At 42.5% G+C, this 25,136-nt stretch overlaps 1 protein-coding gene across 4 annotated transcripts; it reads left to right on the top strand.

Moving 5' to 3' along the window:
* Nucleotides 1-125: 125 nt before the first annotated feature.
* LOC111583792 (N-glycosylase/DNA lyase) lies at nt 126-24,641 on the top strand. Of its 4 annotated transcripts, XM_023293035.3 has the most exons (8): nt 126-681; nt 803-1,167; nt 1,267-1,446; nt 1,861-2,039; nt 2,160-2,307; nt 2,417-2,466; nt 2,556-2,769; nt 14,922-15,060. In XM_023293035.3, exons 1-7 carry the CDS (start codon nt 572-574, stop codon nt 2,766-2,768), a joined length of 1,245 nt encoding a protein of 414 aa, XP_023148803.2. In that variant the 5' UTR covers nt 126-571; the 3' UTR covers nt 2,769; nt 14,922-15,060. The 4 variants fall into 4 exon arrangements, with proteins under 4 accessions (XP_023148803.2, XP_035814434.2, XP_054868892.1 ...); XM_035958541.2 differs by lacking the exon at nt 14,922-15,060 and having other exon boundaries at nt 127-681; nt 2,556-4,383; XM_055012917.1 differs by lacking the exons at nt 126-681; nt 803-1,167; nt 1,267-1,446; ... (1 more) ...; nt 2,160-2,307; nt 2,417-2,466 and adding exons at nt 15,945-16,268; nt 20,264-24,641 and having other exon boundaries at nt 2,630-2,769; nt 14,922-15,843.
* The last annotated feature ends 495 nt before the right edge of the window (nt 24,642-25,136 follow it).

Raw genomic sequence — 25,136 nt, 5'->3', positions numbered from 1 at the left:
AAAAAACTGCGAGGAAAGTCGGAATTGACCAATCGTAAATGAACTTGAGGAAAGCACCGCCTACTACTAGCAAAAATAACCAATCAGCGGTTGTGTTGACATCAGTGAGGGCAGGGCTTGCGGACTTGGGGTAATGTTGCATCAGATTGATTTTTTTTTTGTATTATTTCTTACTGTTAAAGTTAATTTAGGACCATAGTTCTTTATTATTTGTATCAGGTAACACTTTTAATGACTGTTACCTAAAAATAACAATTTCTCAAAACTTTTCTCCCGTAATATGTGTCTTTCCAACGCAGCGTATGTTTTTTGTTGTCCATCACTATTAAAGCTAACCTACCGTCAATAACTCTGCGGAAGTTATTTACTGGCCGCTGTAAACGTGAACAGGACAACGTTCTTTCCGTAAACTTACTCTACACTAATGTATACAGTTTAAAATAGTCTGCCGATGCGACAGCAATCTAGAATGCGTTTTTATAACACCAGGACACGTAGTCGGTAGTTTTGTGCTTGTTTTATCCTCTAAACGGTTCCTCTAACTGAGGAAACTATTAGCATCAAAACAGGAATGGCCAAACATGCAGTGTTGTCATCAGGAGCCAAAATGTGGAGCTCAATGGCTTGTGCAAAGTCAGAGCTTCGTCTGGATCTCACTCTTGCATGTGGACAATCCTTTCGGTAGGTTGGTTTTACTCGGACACATCGTGTTAACATTAAATGCATCAAGAGAGCCACAGGTTTAGCTCTAGACATAAATTATCGTCTGCGTCTTTGCTTTAACACACTTCTCATCCTATAGATGGAAAGAAACTGCTGTAGGACACTGGACTGGAGTGATGGGAGGGCGAGTATGGACTCTCACCCAAACAGATGACACTCTTTGGTACCACATTTACAAAATCCAGGACACACAGAAGGAGGGAGGTGACAGTAAGAAAAGAGCTGATGGTTGTCTCTGGAAAGGAAACAAGGTAGAGAATGCTTTCAAAGCTGAGCTGAAGAAAGAAGAAGAGGATCCGCTGGCTATTACTTCAGTACAGAACACTGAGGAGGAAGAGAAGATGCTGAGAAATTACTTCCAGCTGGATGTGAACCTCGGGGATTTGTACAGAGAAGTGGGAGCAACAGATTGCCACTTCAAGCGCATTGCTGATAGCTTCACCGGTCAGTATGTTTGTGCATGCAGAATATCACTTATTAACACAGTCATGAATAAATTTATGTTGCCAAATGATTTCAATATATTCTTTGGTCCTTTTCCAGGTGTGCGAATGCTCCGCCAGGACCCCACTGAATGCCTCTTTTCCTTCATCTGCACCTCCAACAACCACATCTCTCGTATTCAGGGCATGGTGGAGAGACTGTGTGAGGCTCTGGGCGCGCCACTGTGCCAGCTGGATCAAACTTCATACCACGACTTTCCTACACTGTCTGCACTTGCAGGTGCTTTCTTTTGCTACAGATATTCAACACCACTGTTGGTTGTTGTTGACTAGAACTGTATGTCAGAAAGATCCCGGGCCTCTTGAGTCTCCAAACATATTATTTGTTCACTAACTTCTGTCATCATCAAGCCAACTGGGTGGTTAAACAATATTTTCCACCCCTGTCATATTGCAGGAAAGAGGGAAAGGATCCATTAAATTGATAGCTCAGTGATAGTAGTCTTTCTTCAGGTTTTAATTATATTCGTTATTACCATGCTTCTTTGTAAGCAATAAAATGAACCTAAGGCATTTTCACCAGCCATGAATTATTACTGATTGAATTTGAAAATCATACATATCAAATGTTCACACAAAAATGGTATATTTATTGTCTTTGTGTTTGTATTTTTTTCTATATTGTAACTGACAGACAGCAGTGTGGAGGCACGTCTCAGGGATCTCGGCTTTGGATACAGGGCTCGGTTCCTCCAGCAGAGTGCGAAGCAGATTCTGGACACCCATGGGCCTCAGTGGCTCGACAGCCTACGAGGAGTCCCATATCTAGAGGCCCGTGATGCTCTTCGTACTCTCCCTGGCGTTGGCGCCAAGGTACAACAGGAAAATAAAGCATTCGCCTCATACGGCTGGTTAATATTATTGTGGAGAAAACATATGAGGGTAAATGATGGTAACAACAGGTTGTAATCAAGGCTTTGTGTCTTTTTGTAGGTAGCAGACTGTGTATGTCTGATGTCCCTGGATAAGTCGGAGGCTGTGCCCATCGACACGCACGTTTGGCAGATTGCCAAGCGAGACTATAAATATGCTGCTGGCAATGGACAAAAGAGCATCACAGATAGGCTTTACAGAGATATTGGTTAGTATTCTCACCTGCTTGGTGGTTTGCTTCAAAGGTTACACTGATTGTAAACAGCAGGTAATGCTCCTCTTCAGCTGTTAACACCATGGGGAATATTTCTACACAGGAGATTTTTTTAGGAAGCAGTGGGGACCTTTTGCTGGTTGGGCACAATCCGTGAGTCTTACTATCCAGTAATTGTCAATGAGTTTCTGTCTCTTACAGCGTACTGCACTGTAACCACGGAGTGTCTCTCTTTGTTTTAGGTGTTGTTCTGTGCAGACCTCAAGAAGTTCCAAAGCGTCAAAGAAAGGTCACATGTGAAGCAGGCAAAGGAAGAGGATGTAGAGGAGAGAATGGCCGCATGCAAGAAAGCGAAAATGAAGAGAGAATACAACGGCACTGTGAAGAATCTGAAAACGGAGCCGGCATGTCACAAGAAAGCAAAGGTGTCTGTCAAAAGGGAGAAGGTGGTTTGAGGTAAACAAGCTCCTTACATCAGGATTTACATCACATTATACTACTGCACATTTTCACACATCTTTTCTGATTCATTTGGAAACTAAATGAAATCATTTTTATAGATGCTTTTTTATTCAGAAACGTGACATAAAACATTGTGTAAAATTTCTCAGGGGTTTTGTTTACATGTGTGTTTTCTCTGACATTGTCTTCTATCCTATGAGTCCAATAGAGAACATGTGAAGTCATTGTAGATTTTTACAGTAAAAACAAAATACTTAATGTGCTTGTTTATTTACTGTAAGAGTTTTGAGGGAAAACTGTCCTGTGTAGTTCTGTCTGTCATGTCATGTTTCCAGAAGTGGCCCCTAGGTGGCAGTACACAGTAGAAGATATTTCTGTTCAAGACAGTATTGCATGCATAGACTGTCTATGATTACATGTGGGCTATTTGCTTTTGCCAGTTTCTTTTTTCTTAAATTTCACAACAAATTACATTATTTCCCTGGGTGAACACATTCTGTCAAGCCTCCTGGCTCTTGTCACACCATGTGCCAACACATCATGGCATTTGTGTGCATGTTGGAAAAGGTCAGAGGATGCAAAAAAAAATGGTGCTGTGGGTTTCTAGAGTGCATTCCTTGCATCAGAATAGTATTTTTGCCTGTTGGATCATAAAAAGCCATTTGACTGGGTGGCTGTGGAGTGTCATGGTGTCTGTATGTTTATCTATAGGCATTGGTTGGCTGCGTCAGCTGTTTTTTTTATAGCAGGGATTGCAGTTATCTGCTGTCAGTGCTTGGGGCTAGTGTGACTGTCTCTGGTGACAACATGTTCATGTCTGTTGGGGTGTTTGACCTATAACTGTCCCTTTGTGGCAATGACTGAGCAATATTTTAGTTTCTTTAAAAAAATATAGAAGGAGGAATGTCTGAAATGGTGCAGCAGCACACAAGACTAACAAACGTGGATGCATTTTGTGTGTAGTTGTTGCATCTGTTCATGCGTCTGTATGTCCTCCTCTTGCATCTGTGGAAGAGTGTTATTTGTGGAAGAGAGTGCAGCCATGTGAGCTAATGAATATGTGAGTCAGCTTTCATCCCTTGTCCAGTTGAGCTGGGCAGAAGCTGGGGCCCAGCTTCAGGGCAGAGTCACAGTGAAGAAGAAAAGCAGGAGTAAAAATAGAGCTGAGAGAACAGGAAAATAACAATAAAAAAAAAAAACAAGAGAGCAAGAGGAGAGATAGGTGGAAGCATGCTGGAGGTAGGGACAGGAATTTCAGTTGATACACAAAGAGTAAAACAACACAACAGTGGCCTGAGCATTATGTAAGAGATGGATCTCAGCTTGTGTTATGCCCTCGAGGATTGTTCAGCTGAAAGGACATCTCTGTGAGCCTACTTTCTCTAATAAGAGGGCATCATTACTGCCTACAAGCACCAGGAGGCGCCACTTTTGGAGCCCCAGCTAAAGGAAGAAGGCTGTGGTGTGTTTTCTCGGAGGCAAAAGCAAGACTGTGTTTGTTTTTGACAGATTATAAGAAACAGTCTTGTGGGAGACCTGTTGTGAAGTGTGCATGCACTTACAATTTTATCCCTCTCAAGCAGGTGAATAAAATGACATAATATATTCTATCGGCATACTGGTATACTTTACACTATATTATACACTCAATCCTGTTATAGCAGCATCTGTGCCATTTAATGCAATCTAGTAGAGCAGCTGTGACACACATTGTCACATACACTATAATTGTGTAGTGGACAGTATTAACTACTATCCCAATCCAGTTATATTTAGTTCCTCTGTTACAGAGAGAATCAAAACTGAGCTTTGTTATTTTTTCATTATGGACAATTTTGGACAATTATGGCTGAGATGTATCTGATTTCACCACAGTTGGCAGCTTTACTGAATAAACTGTCTGGAGAATCATTACAGTAACAGTTTATGGATAAAACAACCCAATGATTTTGTCTGTACTTGGCTGGTCCTGCAAATTAGATGCCTGACAAATCAAGACATGTCATAAAAGGGATGATGAAAAAAAAAAGAATAAAGCAGTTCCACTCAGTGATTGACTAATACTAATATCATGCTGTGAGACAGCACTACAGCCCATATTATATTATTACTGCAATCTTTTTCCATATCTAGACTCTGTGTTGGTTTTGCTTTGCTCTCAGTCCAAAATTGGTTTCCATGCACCTCCACATTCTCTGTCTACTTGTTCAAATGATTGATGATATTATTCCTGAATGGTAACAAACGATATTATATAACAGTGTCTGATACAATACCTAAAATGGATAAAAAATTAAAGAGATCTATGTTGATTCACCTTAGATGTGGTGAAATCTAATGCTCCTGGAGGCAGCAGTGGGAGAGCCTGACGGACGAGGGAGGCGGCTCCCACATGAAGTCTGTCTTTGGGGCCCAGAGATGGGGAGATTATTCTTTGGTGTCTAGACAACCATAGGATGAAGGGAAGCCACAGAGAGAAAGTCTCGGAGCACAAAGCTGGCAGAAGTCTTTTAAATCTTAAGCTTTTCCGAGTGTGTGGATGGACGTTAGCATATAAGGACTGTTCTTAATGAAAGAGGCTTATTTTGTGGAGAAAAATGTAATTTTTTTCTACCATCTGATAGGATTCCTGCTTGACTGACTGTGATTGAGGTCCATATAGATTGGGAGGAAGAAACAGTTTGATCTGCTCCAGTGTTAGATTTCAGAGCCTCTACCAGGATCAATTCAAGTTACTAAGTGGAATGTATTCACCACATTCCTGGACAAAGATGGTACAGAAATACTACCCATGGTATATATGGGTGTGGGGTGGCATGGGTTCCATGTGTGGTTTTGGCGTATGTCAGTGAAGAGAACTCCCTCCTTTTTAAGTAATTTGTTAATTTAGCAAGCTCCTCCTTGACTTTTTTTAGGGTAAGACTGCTAAAAATTCCCCAATAAATCAAGAGCTGTCAGCTTATTATACATATAAGTGCCAGGGTTGACCTGCTCTAATTCAATAAAAATAGGGCATGTAAACATACACTCATTTAGGTTGTTTTATTCTCAGTCATAAGGAAAATTATTATTTAATCTAAAATGAGACTATATGCACCCATGTTTTCCATAGTAGGTAAACTATGCAACAGATATGAGCAACGTGATATTAAATTAAACAGAAGTCTTAATCGGGTGAAAAAAATCATGTGGATGACATTCATTCTAAAAGAAAGCTCCAATCATACTCAATGTTACAACATACCACCACCAATATTCATATTTGTCACCTCCAGCATCTCTTCTGAAGGACTGGAACACCCCTGAGTTACCACTGCATTGCCTGTTTAAAATTCAGACAAGAGTAGAGCACACCTGTGCAATAGGAAAGACTCACCGGACTCTTTTTATTTATTTATTTATTTGTATTTTGCTCATAAGAGCTCAGCAGTAGAAATAAAATGAATCTGACAGGAAAGGTCATCAAGCTACAGGCTTATACAGGCTGTCCACAGATGGGCAGGAGGAAAAAAACAAGCAACATACGAAGTGATGCATCATGTCCAAAGAAAGATGAATGTATAAATGCACAGAAAAGGCAGAAAGGGGCTTGTAAGTATCTCCAATACAATATTTCAGGGGAAACTGGCAAAATAGACTTAGACTTTATTAATCCCCAGAGGGAAATTCTGTAATGCAAATGTTGTTTTTGTATAGACAAGATAGACTGCCTATTTGGTATTATGAGAATAAAAGATAATGAGAGTGAGAGTGGCAGGAATGATGTTAATATATGTATATAACACACTTCTAATGAACATTTCTGAATCAAACCTGTACTGTTACACCAGATTACTGGAATCTTGTTACAGCTGACAGCACTCAGTTACACAAAAGGGGCAACAAACAGATGATGATATAACTGACATGACATCTTTTATGTAAACATCCACACTCTGTTCTTCTATATGTGCTTTATATTAATATGATCTTAATACTTATCCCCTGTCTATGGAATGCATGTCATAATCCATGTACAATAATGTGATTACCATCCTGAAGTGTCCCTGCTCCACTTGTCCAAACCCTTCAGTGTCCCCTGCTGGTTCAGTAGTAATGTAATGGCATTAGCACAATCCTCTGAGCTGCACGTTATTTTAGGACTCCACTGTACAATCCGAATGATCTAATGAAAGTGACAATTACACAGTGGAGAGGTGATCGAGGGTGAGTCCGCTTAGGTGTGTGTTTGGGATGAATCGGGGTAAAGCTGCAGCCTCAAGAGCATGTCCAAACTGGAGAATGTTGTGTTTGTGTGAGACAAGGGAGGCAATCAGGCAGGAGATGAAGCAGAGGCTCTGAGCCAAGGGGGCAGCATGAGGAAACAGTATCAACTTGGCTCAGGGTGGCTGGAGGACAGGACAGGAGAGGAGAGGAGAGGGAGGCTAGAGTTTCATCTTATTGTTCCTGCTGCTGCTGCACCAGTCTGCAAGAAATGTCAGGTGTCTCCATGAGCATATGTCACTGTTTTCACACCACCTTAACAAGCAGGTCTTTAGAGCGCAACACCTTATTTTTAGCTTAAATGTGTGTGAGAGAAAGAGAGAAAAAAAAGCCCCAGAACGTGGATAGTGCTGCAAGCTGTGATGATGTCAGTGCCAGTGTCGTCATATTTCCACCGGGCACCGTCTAAACAGGCTGGTTTGTAAAAAGGTGGATGAGGCGCTTTCAGACTGAAGTTGCTGTTGCGTAACAGACGTGCCAGGCGGTAGGTTGGTAGGTAGGCAATCGTGTTTATCCGCTTGAAGAAGAAAAAAATGAGAGGGAGGGAGCGATGTGGAGAGAGATGGAGCGGACGGAGGGGGCGTGCGTCTCCGTACTAGCTCACGGCTAGAGAGCTGGCAGCGGTACAAGGCTGCTCAACCTCCATGTATGTCGACACAGTAGCGGCTTCACCTCCATTCTGCGGGGGAAAAGGGGCGATTCCGGGCTAGACTTTCCCCCCCACCGCCGACTCGGTATGTCCTGGACCTGATATCCTGCCGCAGCGGACGCCATCGGAGAGGAGCCGCACAGAGCTGCAGGTATGTTTGGCTGCTATGCGGCGATACTTTGCGCAGTGACGTTGCCGCTACCTGTGCCGCGGCGGTAACGGCCGCCGGCTCCGGTTCACTACGTTAATTTGACACACTGAAGGTTTGAGGTGTCTTTACGTTTTTTTCTCTCTCACCTGCGCTTGGTTTTCCCGTGTCAACTTTATGGATAAGTTACCGGGAGTAGGAGCATGTTTCGACATTGTAACGTGAGCGAGAATAAGCGGCAGTTTGGGCGATTTTTATCAGTTGAAGCCATCGCGGCGTGTCGCTGCCGCTACGGCGGTAACGTAACGCCGTTACTGCTTTTCGTGACCAACTGAAAAAACGTCAGCCTGTAACTCAAATACACAAAACCAGAGTTAAATCAAGGCCTTTATGGGTTTTTTGATTTTTTTTTTATCCTAAACCTACCTGAACCCATTACAAGAGTAAAGTTTACATTTGCTTGTTTTAGCTAACGTTTAACGTCTGTATTATTAGCATAACTATGTTTTCAACAGTAGAGACTCATGAAGTGGATCCTTTGTAAATGTTCAGTATAGTGTTATAAGCCATTGCCAGTATAGCCGACTTAATCACTCTGTGTATTGCGTTACTTTGAATGTAAACCCTAAATTCCCAAATATCACAGGAATTGAATAAGCTTGTTTGATCATAAAGTAGAAAAAACTGTACGCACTTTGGTGCAACAGCAACAAGTGGAGTACCATTTCTGTATTTGGCCACTGCTGGCAGGTGCATGTTGTGTGTCTGTGTGTGTTTACAGTATGTTTGCCAGATTTATCCAGCCTCCATATAGACATAACCGCTGCAGCACTTATTTAGATTATCTGTTCCTTGACCAGCGGAGGGAGAAAGAAAGCAAAAGTATGGATATGCGCCAATGCGCCTCTCAGAGCGCACAGAGACAGCTGCTCCAAACAGTGCTACTGAATGTTAGAGAGCCGTGCCAGATGCCTTCAATACAAAAGAAAACCAACACACCCTGATCCTCTGACAAGAGAAACAGCCTATATCCACTTCTAAAGCAGCTCAAGAAAGATTTACTGGCTACTTTGATAGTGTTTTCACGGAGAAATGAGGCCATGAAAGGGGAAAGAGGTGTAACAGGACAGAAGATGATCCATGACTGCATGCCTCGGTATCCCATAAAAGGTGTACTCGAATGGCTTTGGTTTTTAAAAAGTTATCATTCACTCATATATTGGGCCAGAGGCTTTTAAACTGGCAGGAGAGTTGAATAATTCCTTCCAGCTAACAGCAGACATGATACACTTGCCAAAACAGAACAGGCAGACCTTTAGATAGTGGAAAATAAAGCAGAGTTCGTTATGACATCAATATATCAATAAACTACAAATCCTTGAAACACTAAACCTGATCTGGTAATGAGCTGTTTTATGGCTCTGGATCATTTTAGCTTTGAGAAGATAAAGAGGTCCAGTATCTGCATGTTTAAACTTTTTAAAAGTTGTAAATGCATCAAGAATATTCATGTACAAGATAATACTTTGTTTGACATAAAAAATCACTCGCAAACTTAGTATTTGGCACACAACACAATTTTATTGCATCCAGCTGTAACAATGGGAGAGTCTTGGGTTGAAGTGAAGCTGTGGTTAACTCCCCGTGGTGGCAAACAGTTTATGACTTGTGATGCCTGTAATCTGTTTCCCTGAGAGTGTTTTGCGGCTTGAAATGGTTTAGCAGGAGTCTCAATCAGTCACAAGACTCATTATCTTATAGGGTGTGTTTCTGGGAATGTGTGAGTGCTAATTTGAACACCATTGTAGGCTCGAGTCATGACCATTTACTGAAGCGGTGTAGACAATGAAATTTCGGGCGAACTCTCTTTCGTTGGTCACCTATCATATGTCGGTATTCCCAGTCTGTGTTTACCCTCGTGCTCAGAGGATTGTCTGTCTAGGTGTGTGTTTTTGTGCGTGCAGTCACAGTGCAGTTAAAGTGCCTTACCCTTTAAGGCTGACCTTCAGCCTTTGATCTGTGTCTTGCATGAAGGCGGAACATCAGTCAGAGATGTTGTGGGGCTCAGCACATTTAAGATGGACATCCGTTTCAACTGGGGATCAAAAGCATCAGCGATTGGTTCTGGAGCCTCCTCTCCTCATATAGCATGACCTCTCTGTGTGGTCGGTTGCTCCTCTGGAGTTTTGACACCCCCCCAGGCAGCAGAGAGCCATGAGAGAGGCATCTTTAACAGGCTTTTGTTTGTCTTAGCTAAATGGCCAGCTTTAGTCTGAGGCAAGAGGTCTAGAAATTGTGTGACCTCACCTGGAAAACTTTATGGAGATTGTATTTTGCATGTTCAGAGCTTGTCTATGTCTTAATTTTTAAACACAATAATTAACTGCCTGTTTTATTGAGATTATTTTACGTGGTAGTGATAGTATATTGTTGGAGTTGTTTGCAATCCATATGTTATTTCAAGGTGTGGAATTTTTAACGGTCAAACCAGCAGCCTCCCCCACCACTTGCATACCAGCATAACCACACGCACTCCTTCTTCCATTTCCCCCCTCGCTCTGCTTCTCACTCTGTCTCACGTACACACAAATTCACATACATACACTGCTTCACAGTCTCACCTCTCCCCCTCCATAGCGCCGCACAAACAAGTTATACATCTGTACAGCAAGCTGATGCATGAGCAGTAATACTTAACTGCGTTGCAGCACGGATGTCCACAGAGACACACAGCTCTCTGCTGGTTTATTCCAGCGTATGTCTGCCTTTATTCTGCTAGCTTTTTCTCTCCGTTCATCTTTCCTATTCCTCTGTCTTCGCTTTATGTCTGTCCATCTCCACTCTGTCTGCAGTGACCTTCTTAGTGTTCCTCCTCTGACTTTTTCGAAAGGTTTATATCTTTTCTTATTTTCTCTGCATGTGCATGTTCTTTCCTCTCTTTCCTCTCATTACTTAACAAGCTTTCCTTCTCAACTCAGACTATTAAGTCCTGTTCATTAGAGAGCCACCTTCACATTGGATGAGTCAGCTAAGCTACTGGGCACTCAGTCTATGCCTACATGGATGTCCCCAGAGAATGAATCTCACTGACAGAGGTTATCCTGTGATTTTTTTTCCCTCTAGTGCAACCATAGGCTGACATATGTGGTTGTGAGTGAAACATCTTAACGATTAATGAGCATTGTCTCTTTTAGTATATATTACAGAGGTCATCATCAGGTATACATTTATTTTTTCAGTACTTTTGACAAAATATTTCCAGAAGTATGCAGATATCCCCGTCAGTCTCAGCTTTGCTTTGTTTTTAATGCTAATTAACAAATATTTCCATGGTAACACTCAATACTCACAGTTAACATTACCTGCTCATGCATTTGAATATTGAGATTATGAGCATGTCAGCATCAACATTCAGGTGAAAGCCCCACTGTTTCGTACAACCTCACAAGCCAGATGCATGCAAATTCTGTTGCAAGATTTGTGTACCAAAACTGAGATGCAGTAGCAGAACCAAGCAGCGCTTATTTCAATAACACTGGCAAACACTGATGAAAATATATTGGTTTTATGCAAATCTTTTAAAAAGAAGCCAAATACTTCCATGTTGTTGTCCAAAGACAAGCAGCTGTGCAAGACATTAAGTAAACAAGTGAATTACAGTCTAAATTTAGCCTAATTGTGATTTTAATGAGGAGCTATCTGATCAGCGACCAAGAAAACAAGATTACAAATCCAACCAGACATTCAGAGTGTTTCCATACTCTGTGCTTAGAACATTTTTTTGGTCGTAACTGTTGAAGCTCAATACCCAGCCCTGGGGGAAACAAGTGCACATGGGTTCAGCTTTTGTTCAAAAGACAAGTATCCTTCTGTCCGCAGATTCATGTCTGCCCATGGAAATATTCGCTCAAATTTATGGAAATTTTGCACTGTCAGACTGTCTGGAATCTGGAGAGAGAACATTTTCAAGAAATGAGGGAGATTCTCCAAAAGCTTGACTGCACCCCCACACCACCTCCCACACCCTGTGCTTGGTTACTTACACAAAGTTTGGACATTAGCTGTTCATATTAATACATTAGTGTAGACATGACATCACTACTGCAGCGATTAACTGATTAGCAACAGCTGCTGTAGTACTGAATCATATGATTGTGTAACCAGCAGGTCTATAGTGTGGGCAAGGAGTTTACAGTAATCTTCAGATTGTTGCTTGCTGCTGTACTATTGGATATTATCCATGGGCATTTCCTGCTCTGGACAAAGCACATATTGTGCAGGAGAGTGTGACGACATCGACACAACATGCTCAAATGAAACACAAAGTGATGTGTCCCTTGCCCTCCAGGGGCTGAACGTGATAAAAATACTCTGACTGACTGTGCGCTCATCTGCCTTCTCCCCCTGGAAAGTCACAGAGGGATGTGCTGTCTTATTTCTAAGTGTGTGTGTGTGTGTGTGTGTGTGTGTGTGTGTGTGTGTGTGTGTGTGTGTGTGTGTGTGTGTGTGTGTGTGTGTGTGTGTGTGTGTGTGTGTGCGTGTGAGAGTGCGTGCGTGTGCGTGCGTGCGTGCGTGCGTGTGTGTTTCAATCACTGCTGACAGATAGGGTGATGCAATAAACTAATATGTGCCATGGAGGGCTAAGAGGAGGCTAAATTTCAGTAATGCCAAACACCAAAACAGCTGGATAAATTGATCTGGTCTTTGTAGTGCATGGTTAGAAATAGCAAGCCTGTTCCCCGCCTGTGAGTCAGACTGCTTAGAAGAGCTGCCATTCTGCCCAAATGTACTCCATTTGTATTAGTTCAATGGAAAATTGTGGTCAAATTGCCCAGATCCAGTCAAGAAGAACATCTTGGGGAACCACAGCTGTGTGTATCTGTGTGTTTGTGCTTTTGGATGATGTGAGGACCATGAGATTAGTGCTGACAGCGTTTCAAATACAGCAGCAAAGTGTTTTCCCCCTCTAACTAAAGCTTATTTGGCCAAATGCCTTTTGAGAGTCATTAATCTCTACTACCTACTTTCATGCATATACACATAGGCAGACATACTGGATTGCTTTGGATCAAGATATTGGTATATTTACTGAAAGCCATGCCTCAATAGGCAGGTTGTTTATGTCCAAGTGCTGGAGACTGCACACCTGCCAGTTAACCTCAGAGGAGGGGTGAAGCAGGCTCAGTTTCTCCGCATGCCTTCTTGGGTAGATGGCCATATCTGCACTTGGCCCATAACAAACCAGTTAATCCTGAAACATAGTTTCCTTGTCACTCTTCCTATTTTTCTCAAGTATTTTGCCTCTTGGTTTCTGTGAACTTCTGTCACTTAGTTACCCCTATCCATCATCTAAATTTACAGTCCTCACGACTTCTCTCAGTCTTAATTTTGTCACACATCCCCTCAGTTGTCACCCCTTCACCTAATCGTACCCTCCACTGTCAGTTTCATCACATCATGCCGCCTCCACAACCTTCTCCACTCTTCCATTTCTCTCTCGTCCCTCTTGCTCATCCTCTCTGTGAACCACTTTCTCATGTTGCCATCATTTCATTCACCACGTTCTTTTTTAAAAAAAAATTGTTTCTGTCTTCAGGGCTCTCTTTTACCCAAGAGCATGCTGCATGACTGTGTTAAAAGAGTTAAATGGGGGACACAAGGAAAAGAAAGAAAAGGGGGGAAAATGGTTCTTGGCCAACAGCCCACTAGAAAGAGCAGAAGAGGCAGCTGAGACTGGAAGAAAAATAAACACTGAGGCTACTGTCAGTGGGTGGAGATTGAGATATACTACCACTTATATTCCTGTATTCATTGACAGCTTTTCCCTTCAGATGCTCTTGTGTAGCACTGCAAACACTTAGTAAACAGCACACTAGTCTAAATTTTCACACATACCAACAGTATACTCTGTGACGTCCCACTTGACTGCACACACACACACACACACACACACACACACATTTTCCATACACTTACACAGATTACTCAGGCTTTACACGTGTTCAGGAGTGTAAAATGCACATGCCAGCCGTTGTGTGCAGCTGGATTAATTCCTCTAAGACCTCAACATCATGGCTGTGAATGAACCCAAAGTGAGTCATAAGCAGCAGAATGAACTCACCTATAGGCACTGATTTCTATTTTCTGTGCTTTCCCTCCTATTGTTTCAGCTGAAGTTCTAGTATGATCCTGATTCCCGGAGGTTATCTCTTACTGTGAGTCATAGGTTGAAACTGGTGTGAACAAGCAAGGTTTATGTAAGTTAAAGAAAAAGAAAAGGGGTGTTTTTTGATAAGAAGTGCTTGATTAGGGGGGGATGTGACCGGCAGATGTTTGGCTCGATGACTTATAGGATTGTGTAATGCTCAAGGGCCTGGAGGTTTCTGTGTGTCACTGGGCTCTCTGAGATTCACCACACTCGGTGTTACAGCTGTCAGCTCCTGGCATCCATGACTCAAACAGCACTAGCAGTAAAAGAAGTAGAGTCCTGCTGTTTTGAACACAAAAAACTTGGAGACTTTGGAGGAAGAAGAAACTAATATTCTTCCAAAGAACATTTTATGACACAGATAGTGAGGACATCTGTCACTGAATGAAACCATCTGCAGCTCCTTTTGGGTTTTTGGCTTGATCATTTTGTTGGCGCAACTTGTTATATAATGTACAGGCTCAACACTCCTGTTCGTGTGTGTTTGTGTGTCGGCATATGTGCCATGTATTCTGACACCATACACCTTACCACACCCTGTGGTGCCTCTGCTGGTGTCTTGCAGCTAAAACTCTGTGGGAGTTTCCGTGACTTGCCCTCTGAATCAACCTAGCAAGGTTTCAACATGTCCCCCTGAAATCAGATATAATCACAGATTCTTACTGATTCACACTATTTCCTGAATTCACTCTGAGCTTTTGACTGATGCTGCTAAATTCACAAGACTTCTGTAGTCTCTAAAAAGAAGTCAGACTTTTTCTACTGAGCCAAACCAACAGAAATAACCTGTGTGATGTGTTTCTATTCACACAATGCTTTTCTAAGTCTGTGCTTGTATGGTGTGTTTATGACATTTGCTTGCCTGGTTTTCTCAACAGAACCACAGTGGAAAGATGGTGTTACAGACAGACTGAGACATCCAGAGGGACCAGTACCTGCTCACCACTCAGAGGCTAACCATGGCTCCCATGTCCCTCCCATTCCTAGCATTCCTCCTTTCCTTCCTCCATATTTCAGATGCTCAGACCATCATAGGCTTGTCCTCCTCTTTCTCTCCTCTGGACCTGCCTAACAACCCTTCACCTCCACCAACCAAGCAGACTGCTCGATTCTGGCCCTCTTTGCCTCCAAGAGGGCGCAGCGATGTACCCATCAGAGTTCCAGTCCGGGATAGGTTAACAACTATAAATACAGTGGAACAGGGGCAAAGAATGAACCACCCAACCACGCAGCTCAGTCTCTCTTTTATATCTGCACTCACTACGCATAACCTTAGCAGTGGGCCAATTGTAACACAACCAACTGCCTCCAGGCCCAGGACTGACACAGCTAGTTTAGCATTCAGCCGGGCTCTCACAAAGGGAGATGCTCCTACAAAAGGCTATACTCCTCCTCTGCCCACTTTGCCGTCCACTGCTGTCGCTGAGCCTGCAGGTGATAAGCCAATGATAGCCGGGAAAGCAGAGGAAGGACCGATCAAAGAGATGGAGGATGTTGATTCACAAGGGTTGGGATCAGGTAGTTCCCCAACAGTGATGTTTGTGAAGGAGGAATCACCCGCTCCTCTGCCAACAGTTGGGGATGAAATGGCACAGTATCGACCGCAGGCACAGACCGTAATATCTAATGTTTCTAATATAAAAACCCCATCAATGGACAGTCAGACTGCGAAATCTCACCTGTTTGTGCTGACAACAACCAGCACAACCAGTACGATCTCTGCAACTCTACAAACCAAGACAAGAAGCACACCATCTCCTGTGGTAACACAACAAACACCTCAGACTGCAGTTTTAACAGGTTAGAAGCCACATATGTTGAAATGAATGCTTTAAGGTTTTAAGGAGTTGAGGTAAAATGTCACATCATGTCACAATTTTGTCTTTCCCTCAAATTTCTAGGTGACCTGGCAGCCAACACTCCCGCCAGTGACAGATATAGTCCAAAACGGGGCTCTGCTGTGACATTACCGCAACCCACGTCTAACACCACTGGCATTGCTGATCAACACCCGCAGACTGCAGGACAACCAGTTACTGCCCAAAGCCAGAAGAGTTCACCTTCAGACACATCGACACCACAAGTGTCAAGCACATCTACAAGTGCTGTGCTTACTACCACACAGGAGGCTGTCAGAACATCCTCCAGGACAGCAACTCAAGTAAGCAAAACAGTACAAGTGGGAAGGCGTACAGCAAGCACAACTGTGCAGTCCTCAAGCACAGGTAAGAAACAAGAGTCTTGAGACTAGTTTTAGAGTTTCCTCTGTCCTCTGATAATTTAAAATGGAATTATTTGTGCAGCTGGGACTTTCTCAGTGGAAGATTTAAAAAAAAAAAAAAAAAAAGCTTCAAAGCAGGGAAAAAGCAGAAGCACTGTTCCATGGAAAGTGGGGTTGCAGTTGTGTGGGGTAGACACAGTGAGGGACCAAAGTATGAGCAGGAGGTGAGGGGCAGGATTGAAGGGGTAGAATTGCAGTCAGGCAAAGAGATAAGAGACAAAAGGGAAAAGATGGGGTCTAAAAAAGAGGCTGTTGAGAATGCAGATGAGAGAGAAGACTGGGTGGGTGAAAGTGTGGTAGAAGAAAGGTACGGGCACAGAAATGCAGGGAGTGGGAATGGTAATGAAAACCAGATGCAGTAAGAGAGGGATGAAGGGAGGGGAGATGAGGAAAAGTAAATGAAAAAGGAAAAGCATGACACATGGGGCATATGAGCCAGTCTCTTAGATACCATGTGAATAACATCCTAATGTCTTTTAAACATTCAGGCTTTCATACAGAGCACATTTAAAGTAACTACACGCTTTTTTTGTGCTGTAAACATGGATCTTTGTTGGCATGTAATGTTACAGGCGATTCTTTCTGTTCAAAATTAGGTTAGTTCAGTTCAACCAAATTCGCTGGCTTGTTCCTAACAGTGACGTAATAGGCAAAACTCTGAGGTCTGTTTTGACAGTCCCAACTGTGGTAGCAGCTGCTGCATTGAGTATAAAAACTAGAACACTGGCTAGCCCCAGGTTGTGAACTGTAGTCCCAGTTTGGGTCTCTCGCATACATATATCTGTGGAGATACTGGCATTAGAAAATCTGATAAACACTTAAGACCGATATTTTATGTGAAAAAGATTTATTTCTCTGTTGTGGCAGTAAACACAACACATGGGCCATGAGCTTGACAGGATATTTAGGACTGATAAACACTAATCTTAACTGCAGTGAAGAGCATGACTACAGCTAGTATGCACATTGTCATCAGGCAGCTACTCATAGCAGAGCTGCTAGCACCACTACAGCACAGGTACCTACACAGACATTCTGTCAGAGGGCCATGACTGTGTTTCTAGTGACTGTCCAAGCTCCACCAGTCTCCCCATTCTTTCAAGTGGAAAAAGAGTCTGATTGAAGTTTTACATAGTTGTAGCCTGACAGTTATTCCCAGTTTGAGCTGACTGAGAATGTGCTGTGAACTTCACTTAAACATCTAAACCCCAAAATTGGTTACAGGTTTTGAAAAACATATTATATTTTTTAAATGACTAAAATTACACCATTTGTCAGACTCAGAAACTGTAAAATCAGAAACAGTTGTTGGCTTTTCAACTTTTCTAAGGTTCTGAAACCACTCATTTGTGATGTGTTACTCCATCAGAAAATTTAACCAAACCTAAGTGATTTTTAATCAAAATCACTTTATTTTCTGTTTCACATGAAAAATGAAAAATAAACCACATTTTTTACTAGATTCTGTGACAAAAAGTCTGCAGTGCTCATGAAGCCATTAGTGACTCAGCTCCAACCAGCAGTCATGTGACAAAGTTTCAGGGATTTTTTGGCCGATCTGGGCTGAACTGCTGGCTGTGTTTACACGGAGCAGATAGGAGACAGGTATGGACACAAACTGAAGTAGTAAAGGTAGTAAAATGCCTATAGTAAGTAGAGTCACTATTTTTCCATTATTGGTAACATCTGGGGACAATTGGAAAACATCTTGCACATGTTGATGCCAGTTTTTTTTTTTTTTTGCAATGTTTGCAAAAAAATCAATTCAACCTTATTTTTTATTTTTTATGATTCATAGTATTATAACTTTGTTAAACTGCACAAAAGACATTTTCTCCACCTGTAGTCATGATTGTGTGGTTTCCATAGAGGTGCAGGACTTTATATTGCAGTGAAATGAGCCCACAGAGAGTAAAAATATGACAGGAGCAAAAAAACGTCCAGGAACTGTTTGGGGTTCAGAGGGTTAAAAGAAACATAGTTTTTGAGACTTTCCTAATGTTATTGGACCAAAGTGGTCAAATTATGTTAATGATAAAAGTAAGTCTGTTTTATGACATTTAGAAAAATGTCTTCACTGTTGTACAGCCACTCCTTTTTTTCCCAGGATTGTGTATAGGAAAAAGAAATTTGGGCCCATGTGCGTCACACCACGAATACAAAGTTGTAGTAACCTGGCTTGTCCACTATGCAAAACTTACTTAATGTTACATTTTAAAATCAGCGATACTCCTCTAAGTGTGCGTGTGTTCCTGTTTGTAACTGGGTCATAAACATAAGTGTATTTCCTTTGAGATGGAACAGGATATTTATTTTTTAGTTCATTGCAACATGTGGACATATAAAGCAGTGTGTGTGTGTGTGTTAAAGAGAAAACTCAAAGGTAGGCGTAAGTTTAAGTATATCCAGCTGTGAAATGTGATCGGCACATCTGGAATGTGTCTGGATCTTGCTCCTGTTAAAAAAAAAGTCTGAGGGAAGGAAGTAAAACATACCTTTACACAAATAAAGAAGTGTGCCTGTGATCTGTGTGCAGTGCTCACCTATGTGAAGCCTGAAAGTGAGATGTGTGTGTGTGTGTGTGTGTGTGTGTGTGTGTGTGTGTGTGTGTGTGTGTGTGTGTGTGTGTGTGTGTGTGTGTGTGTGTGTGTGTGTGTGTGTGTGTGTGTGTGTGTGTGTGTGTGTGTGTGTGACAGAGAGAGATAGGAAGAGAGTGAGGAGAGAGCTGGAACGTGAAACATACGTAGGAGTGACTCATTAGTCGGTGTGTCAATGATATGCGACTTCTACATGGTTTGAGTGTTTTACCACTGATCACGTTCTTCCACCATCCATCAGGATTAAATGTGTGTGAAACAGTTCCTCAGAAATCATTCAGGAAAGATACTATTGAGTTACACATTTCTTAGTTTTCCATCAGGCATAGAGTCATTATGTTTTATGTGTTTACCTTTTTTCTTCAAAGTATTTAGAAATTATGACACTTGTACTCACTTGGCTCCTCTATGTTCTGTATTTGTACACCGTGTGTTGTATTTACAGTTGAGTTCCTCACAAAGCACTCAGTTATGATTGGCTCTATGATTATAATGCTGTTGGGTGTTTCCAGAGTGTTGCATGAGGTTAAGGAGGAGTGCCTTGAATAAACAGAAGTGTGTGTGAGTCTGAGAAAATTAGAGAGAGACAGAAAGAGAGTGAAAAGCCATATTGTCAAGGTGTCTTGTCTCTTGGGGTTGTTTTGTATTGAATAATGCTGCAAAGGGCAGAGCAGAGAACTTCCCTGGTTCATAGATGCATTGTGACACTGTATTGTGTTGCATAACAAAGATGTTCTTGTTAATTACATAATCTAATCCAATTAAATCACACAATTACTTCTAGGAATTTCTCAGTCAGATATTTTATGAGTATATTGTGAAGGATCAACCTGAAATTTTTTGGACACTGTGACTGCTATTTCACCAGTATTGTGGTATTTGCAGAGCCATAAATTCTTGTTTTTGGATTGCTGTTGAATTATATGGTGTTTAAGTGCATGTATGTTTTCTGTATATTTTGACATTTTGCACAAATTGAAACTGTCTGTGGTTTAGGTTTGTTATATCAATACTATACTGTGTTTTCATGTAGAATTGTACAGCTGATGGTAGCAGCACACTCACCTAATATCTATGGAGAGAAGAGGCCAAAACTGATCCAAGTTTATTTTTGTAGAATCTCTCTTTACATTTAAAAACAACAGTGAGACCTTGGACAATGTGTCTCTGCCAGACTGATTAAGTTACTACATACAGCCCAAAGGATCAAATGGTTCTAGCTTTGATGGTGTGCTGCATCCCTCTAGTGGGGCTCAGAAGTACTTCATGTACTTTTATATTATTCTGCTTTGTCTCATATATTTAAAGTTTTAAAACTAAACTCTGTTTCTTTTTTTTCTAGGGGCCTCTTCCTTACCTACCACCAGTGTTGTGCCTGTCACCCGGTCAAGATTCGGACCCACATATCAGAGTGGTATTGGTCAAAGGAACCGATCGCTCCTCCTGGGACATCCTCACCTATCTCCCCATTCCACTTCCAATCCAGCCCCTACTCCCAGTGCTAATCCCTCTCCTAATGGCACACTTCTTTACTGGGGAGATCTGAGCCGGACGCTGACTTTTGCCTGGGAACTGCATGTCTATGGCTCAGCAAGCCTTTTCCTCCTCCTGTTTGCTGGAGCTGCTCTTGGCCTGACCCTGTCCCCTGGCACAAACTGTCCTCATCGAGGTGCTCTTGCACTTGCCAATGCTCTGTTGTTTCTGGCGGGGGGCCTTAGAGCAGCTCTCTTTTTCATCGACCCCTATGGCACACGAAAATTCCTCCCTCGCACTGCAGTTACAGCCCTCTACAACTTACCTCTACACCTGCTGGTGTGGACGCAGGCTGCCCTGGCTCTGCTGGCCTTGAGGGTGGCAGGAGTCAGTGTGTTACCTTCAACTTTGGAACGCCCTCCTCTGGTGGCTGTGTTAGCTGTGTTGCAATGCACCCTCCTGCTGGCGGCTGATCTGCTCTCCCCAGCCCTCTCTCCTTTGGTGCCTGTTACCCTACAGGTCCTGTCCCTGTGCTGGGGCCTGGCTCTCTGTCTGGGCTTTCTATGCTATGTCTTTCCACGCATACGCTGCCCTCCTATTCCTCACCCTGCAGTCTCTGGAGAGGCCAGAAGGAAGACTTGGACAGGAAGTAGTAGAATAGGAGTCATTCTGGGGAGAGTGCTGGCTGTGTGTGCAGTTCTGGGGGCATTGTGTTGTGGTTTGCATGTCCATGCTACTTTGTGGCTGTATGGACTCTTAGGAGACTGGACACGCTTCAACTGGGGATGGTGGCTTGTGCATTTCTGGGCCCGGCTCCTTGAACTGGCCTGGGGGTTCTCACTCCTACTCCTGGGCTCCTGGGTGTTCTGGAGGCCACACAGTTGCCGGGGAAGGGAGGAAGGTGGACAAGATGGTAGAGTGGCAGGAGACCTGCCATCCCCTGGACAGTCTGTAGGCTCCACTCAGAGACATACCTGCTGGTCGAAGATAGTCCAGAGCCTGAGGGGGAAGCCCTGTAGAAAGTCTGACAGTAACGGTGTGGGAGGAGGAGGCGGAGGAACAGGGGAGGTGCCCAACAACTGGGCTGGCCAGGAGCGTCCTGGAGCTGACATTAGCAAAAGTCTAATCAGGAACCAGAATCATGAGCAGGCCACTGCCCAGCCTCGATGCGTCAAAGACAGCAACCGAGGACGCAACCACAGAGGCCACTCTGCAGAACGAGGCATATCTGATGGTTCCACTGGCTCCCTGCTGAGACTACAGGCTTTGGGCCGACCTCCACAGCGCTCAGTGAGTGGCAGTCTGGATCAGGACAGGGATACATCCCTTTCTCTCTATGAGTTTGATCTGCGGCCCCCTTCCCCCATAGACCTGACCCGCAGTATTGATGAGGCTCTGCACAGAGAACACCTGCTTGGAGGAGGGAGCCTGTTTCATCCGCTGAACCAGGCCTCACAATCCCCTTCCCCAGGCTCAGGGGTCAGTCAAGGGCCCTGGCTCCGCAGGAACAGTGATCCTCAGTTGCTTTCTGAGAGTAGCGATGCCCCGACAGAGTCTTCCATGCCACTGGGAGGGAGTGTCCTCAGCAGCGTGCCCAGTAGGCAGGTTACTGCTCCCCCCACACCATCCCACCAGGGTCACAGGTGGGCTGCGAATGGGATAGGAAGTGTCCCTTCATCAGTGTCCTGCCCTGTGTCACTCCGCCCCACTAGAACGTCAACGGGGCATCTGGGGGAGGATGGAGTGGACGACACAAGACCGTTTATCACCCCAGACTCTGAGAGGGCACGAGGGAGAGCTGGGAGGCCAGTAGGGTCCCGCAGTTACCTGGAAGTCAGCCGACATGACGATTCTGCCAGTGTCAGCAGTGAAATTATCGACTTATGAAGTAATCCACAGAGGACCAATGACTGCCCACCAAACACACATACTGTTCCTAACAAAAACTTTGATTAGGAGCATTGGACTTTGTTAGGACTTTTGTTATTGGGATAGTTTGATCATTAAACTACCTGAAACTAATTATTTTCAGATGAGATGGGAAAATATGAAAAAGAGGATCTGGGTGATGAACATAAAATATATCACCTAGTTGCCTTTTATCTTGTTAAATGATTTAACAACTATATTTGTGGAAAAGATATATGGTCAACATTTTACTATGGGAGCAAAATGGGGAGATATAGCACAGAAAAACACAACACAGCACACTTTCTTCTTACTCTCTCCATCTCCTTCTCTTACACACATCATGTCTCTGATTTTCTCATCTCTATAACACCGGTAAAATCTAAAGTACACTGGGACCATATAGTAAGAATGGCTCTTCAGCTGGTCTGTGCTTATGATTGGCTACAGATTTGCATTGGTAAGGAATTTCATCTTCCCATAATGTATAAAATGCGTAAGATAGGTTTATATCTTTAACTCCCTGTGTGGGAACACACCTACCACCACAAAGTTTTGAAGGGTGTAAGACAAACATGGCTCTAAGTGTTTGTGAGTCCCATTTCTATTCTTTCTATTAAAAAATATCTGCATATCATCGGTCATCAATTAAATTGTTTACGTAGAGTTTATTTGCTGTTTTCCATTTTATATGCTTTGTGATGTAAAGACGTGCCATATACTACCATGGTCAGTTTCTGTGCTAGTTTAATAGGTCTATAAACCCATTGTCTGTGTTGACTCCCTCTAGCATCTTAGCATTAGTATCATAGTGACTCAGCTGCAGATTATTACATCTAAGCTCTTAACACGCTGCTGCTGTTGTACTCGTCCAGGTTGCCTTGTATGTTAAAGCCGGTTATATAAAGAGGCAGGCAGTAAACAACGGCCAGAGACATAACTGACATGCAGACGCATGCTTACGTGTGAAACTGCTGCTGAGGCTTTTAGCTGTTGATGAAATTGCCAGACTTCAACATGAAAGTCTCCTGTGTGCTTAATGCATTTATCATGTTAATTTTCTGCAATAATCTTGTATAAGTGAAGCATCCAACTGCATTTTTGCAGAGTCTGAATAAGAATGATGAATACAATTATGATCCTGTCAGTTGCATTGAAACGATTCAAACTGTTTGATAACTAATTACATGCTATACAGCTTTGCAAGGCTGCAACACATAAGACCGGCTTGGCATGAACCTCAGAATTCTTATGCTAGGCCTAACTCATTAACAGAGCACTTACCTGTAAGCCTGAGCACTAGACTGAAGTATTTTACTACTCAAGAGGAAATATCTTTCAAATATATGATGTATAATCAACAGTGTAAATAAATGTTATTTTTGATGTTCATGAATAAAGGTGTATTTGAAACATAGTCATAGTTGTTACTGTGAAAGACAATCTAAAGTGGTATTGCTTTTGTGTCTGAGCTGTGCAGACAGTTATGCTATTTTGACGTCAGATTGTGGCCTATTTAGGACATGCAGAGCTGTGACAGTTGATACTTGACCACAGAAGTTAAGTCTAGGACTTTCTGGGCTGTGCTCGGGATTGTAATAATGATGCAGGCATTGCAAAATGTAAAGGTAATGGTCATTTTGATTTCTGTTTTATATTTTCTGTCATTAAATGTTGAGAAACATACTGAGAAAAAACAAATAAAACACTCCTGTGGAACCATATTTAGTCTTTTAATTCTCTTGAAACTGTTCCTGATCCTGAATATAGCTTGGTGGTTCCCTTTTAAGTCGTACATTTGAGATGAGATAACTATTGTTCAAAAAATTGCCCCCACAGATTGATTACTGTAATGTCACTGTGGGATGCCGATTTTAATATGTACTATTTTTTAAAGGTGGATAAACTATTATTTGGAATAAAACCCAGTTACTTATGCCTCTGTTCCTGATTAGAGCCAGTCCATTACTTGTTTATTGGTTACCACGAGGTGACCTGCAGTACCTCCCAGTGATGTGACATGTTTGACTTGTTTAATATTTGCAGTACAATGGCCTTGTGTTGCTGTATACATTCCAATGGGCCTGTATTATTTAATCGTATCAGTAATCATCATTACCCATTTTACTTTAATGGCCTCCAGCACCCGTAGTGTTGTCCCACAAAGCAGTACGTGCCATAGAAAATACAATCCATGTGGCCCCTCTGGTCTGTAGCCACTTTGCAGAAGTACAGTGTTAGTTCCATCTGTTTGTTTTTGCTCATTGGAGATTTGTTCTTGTATTTCTTGCTGCATTTCATGTCTGGATTCCAATAAAAATGAGAAAACTCAAAATCCACTTGTTGTCATATGTTGTTTTAAGTAGTCTTTGATTACATATTTCATTTAAAAAAATCACATAAGAATGAGAATTGTGCAGAAATCAAGTCGGTGTTTTCATCTATTTATAGGATGCATCAAGCTGTTGATCCTGTTAAATGGCAAAATGATTCATCCATTCACCGGCCTTGCCTGTCAAAACAGAAACAGCACCAAAATTTACTGTCTGTCTATCTTTTCTTTTATGCCCTAAATATAAATACAAAGAGGCAAATACACCTAATTTTTGCACATGAAAGGAGAGGTATCTTGAAATCCAATCCCGAGCCAGTCGCTATCTTGTTTTTCTAATCTTGGCAAAGAGAACTTTATCTATTACTTATTTATCAGCTCTTTGCCTACAGATAGTACCAGGAACAAGGAGAGCTTCTGTACAGTATCCTGCAAAAACAAACGTTTTAATCCTACATGTTGACATTAGCGTTCACCTTAATCAGATCCTCATTTGCAACAA

The sequence above is a fragment of the Amphiprion ocellaris genome, chromosome 8 (genome assembly GCF_022539595.1).
Source record: "Amphiprion ocellaris isolate individual 3 ecotype Okinawa chromosome 8, ASM2253959v1, whole genome shotgun sequence".
Lineage (NCBI taxonomy): Eukaryota > Metazoa > Chordata > Actinopteri > Pomacentridae > Amphiprion > Amphiprion ocellaris.
This window is presented reverse-complemented; position numbering and strand designations above follow the sequence as displayed.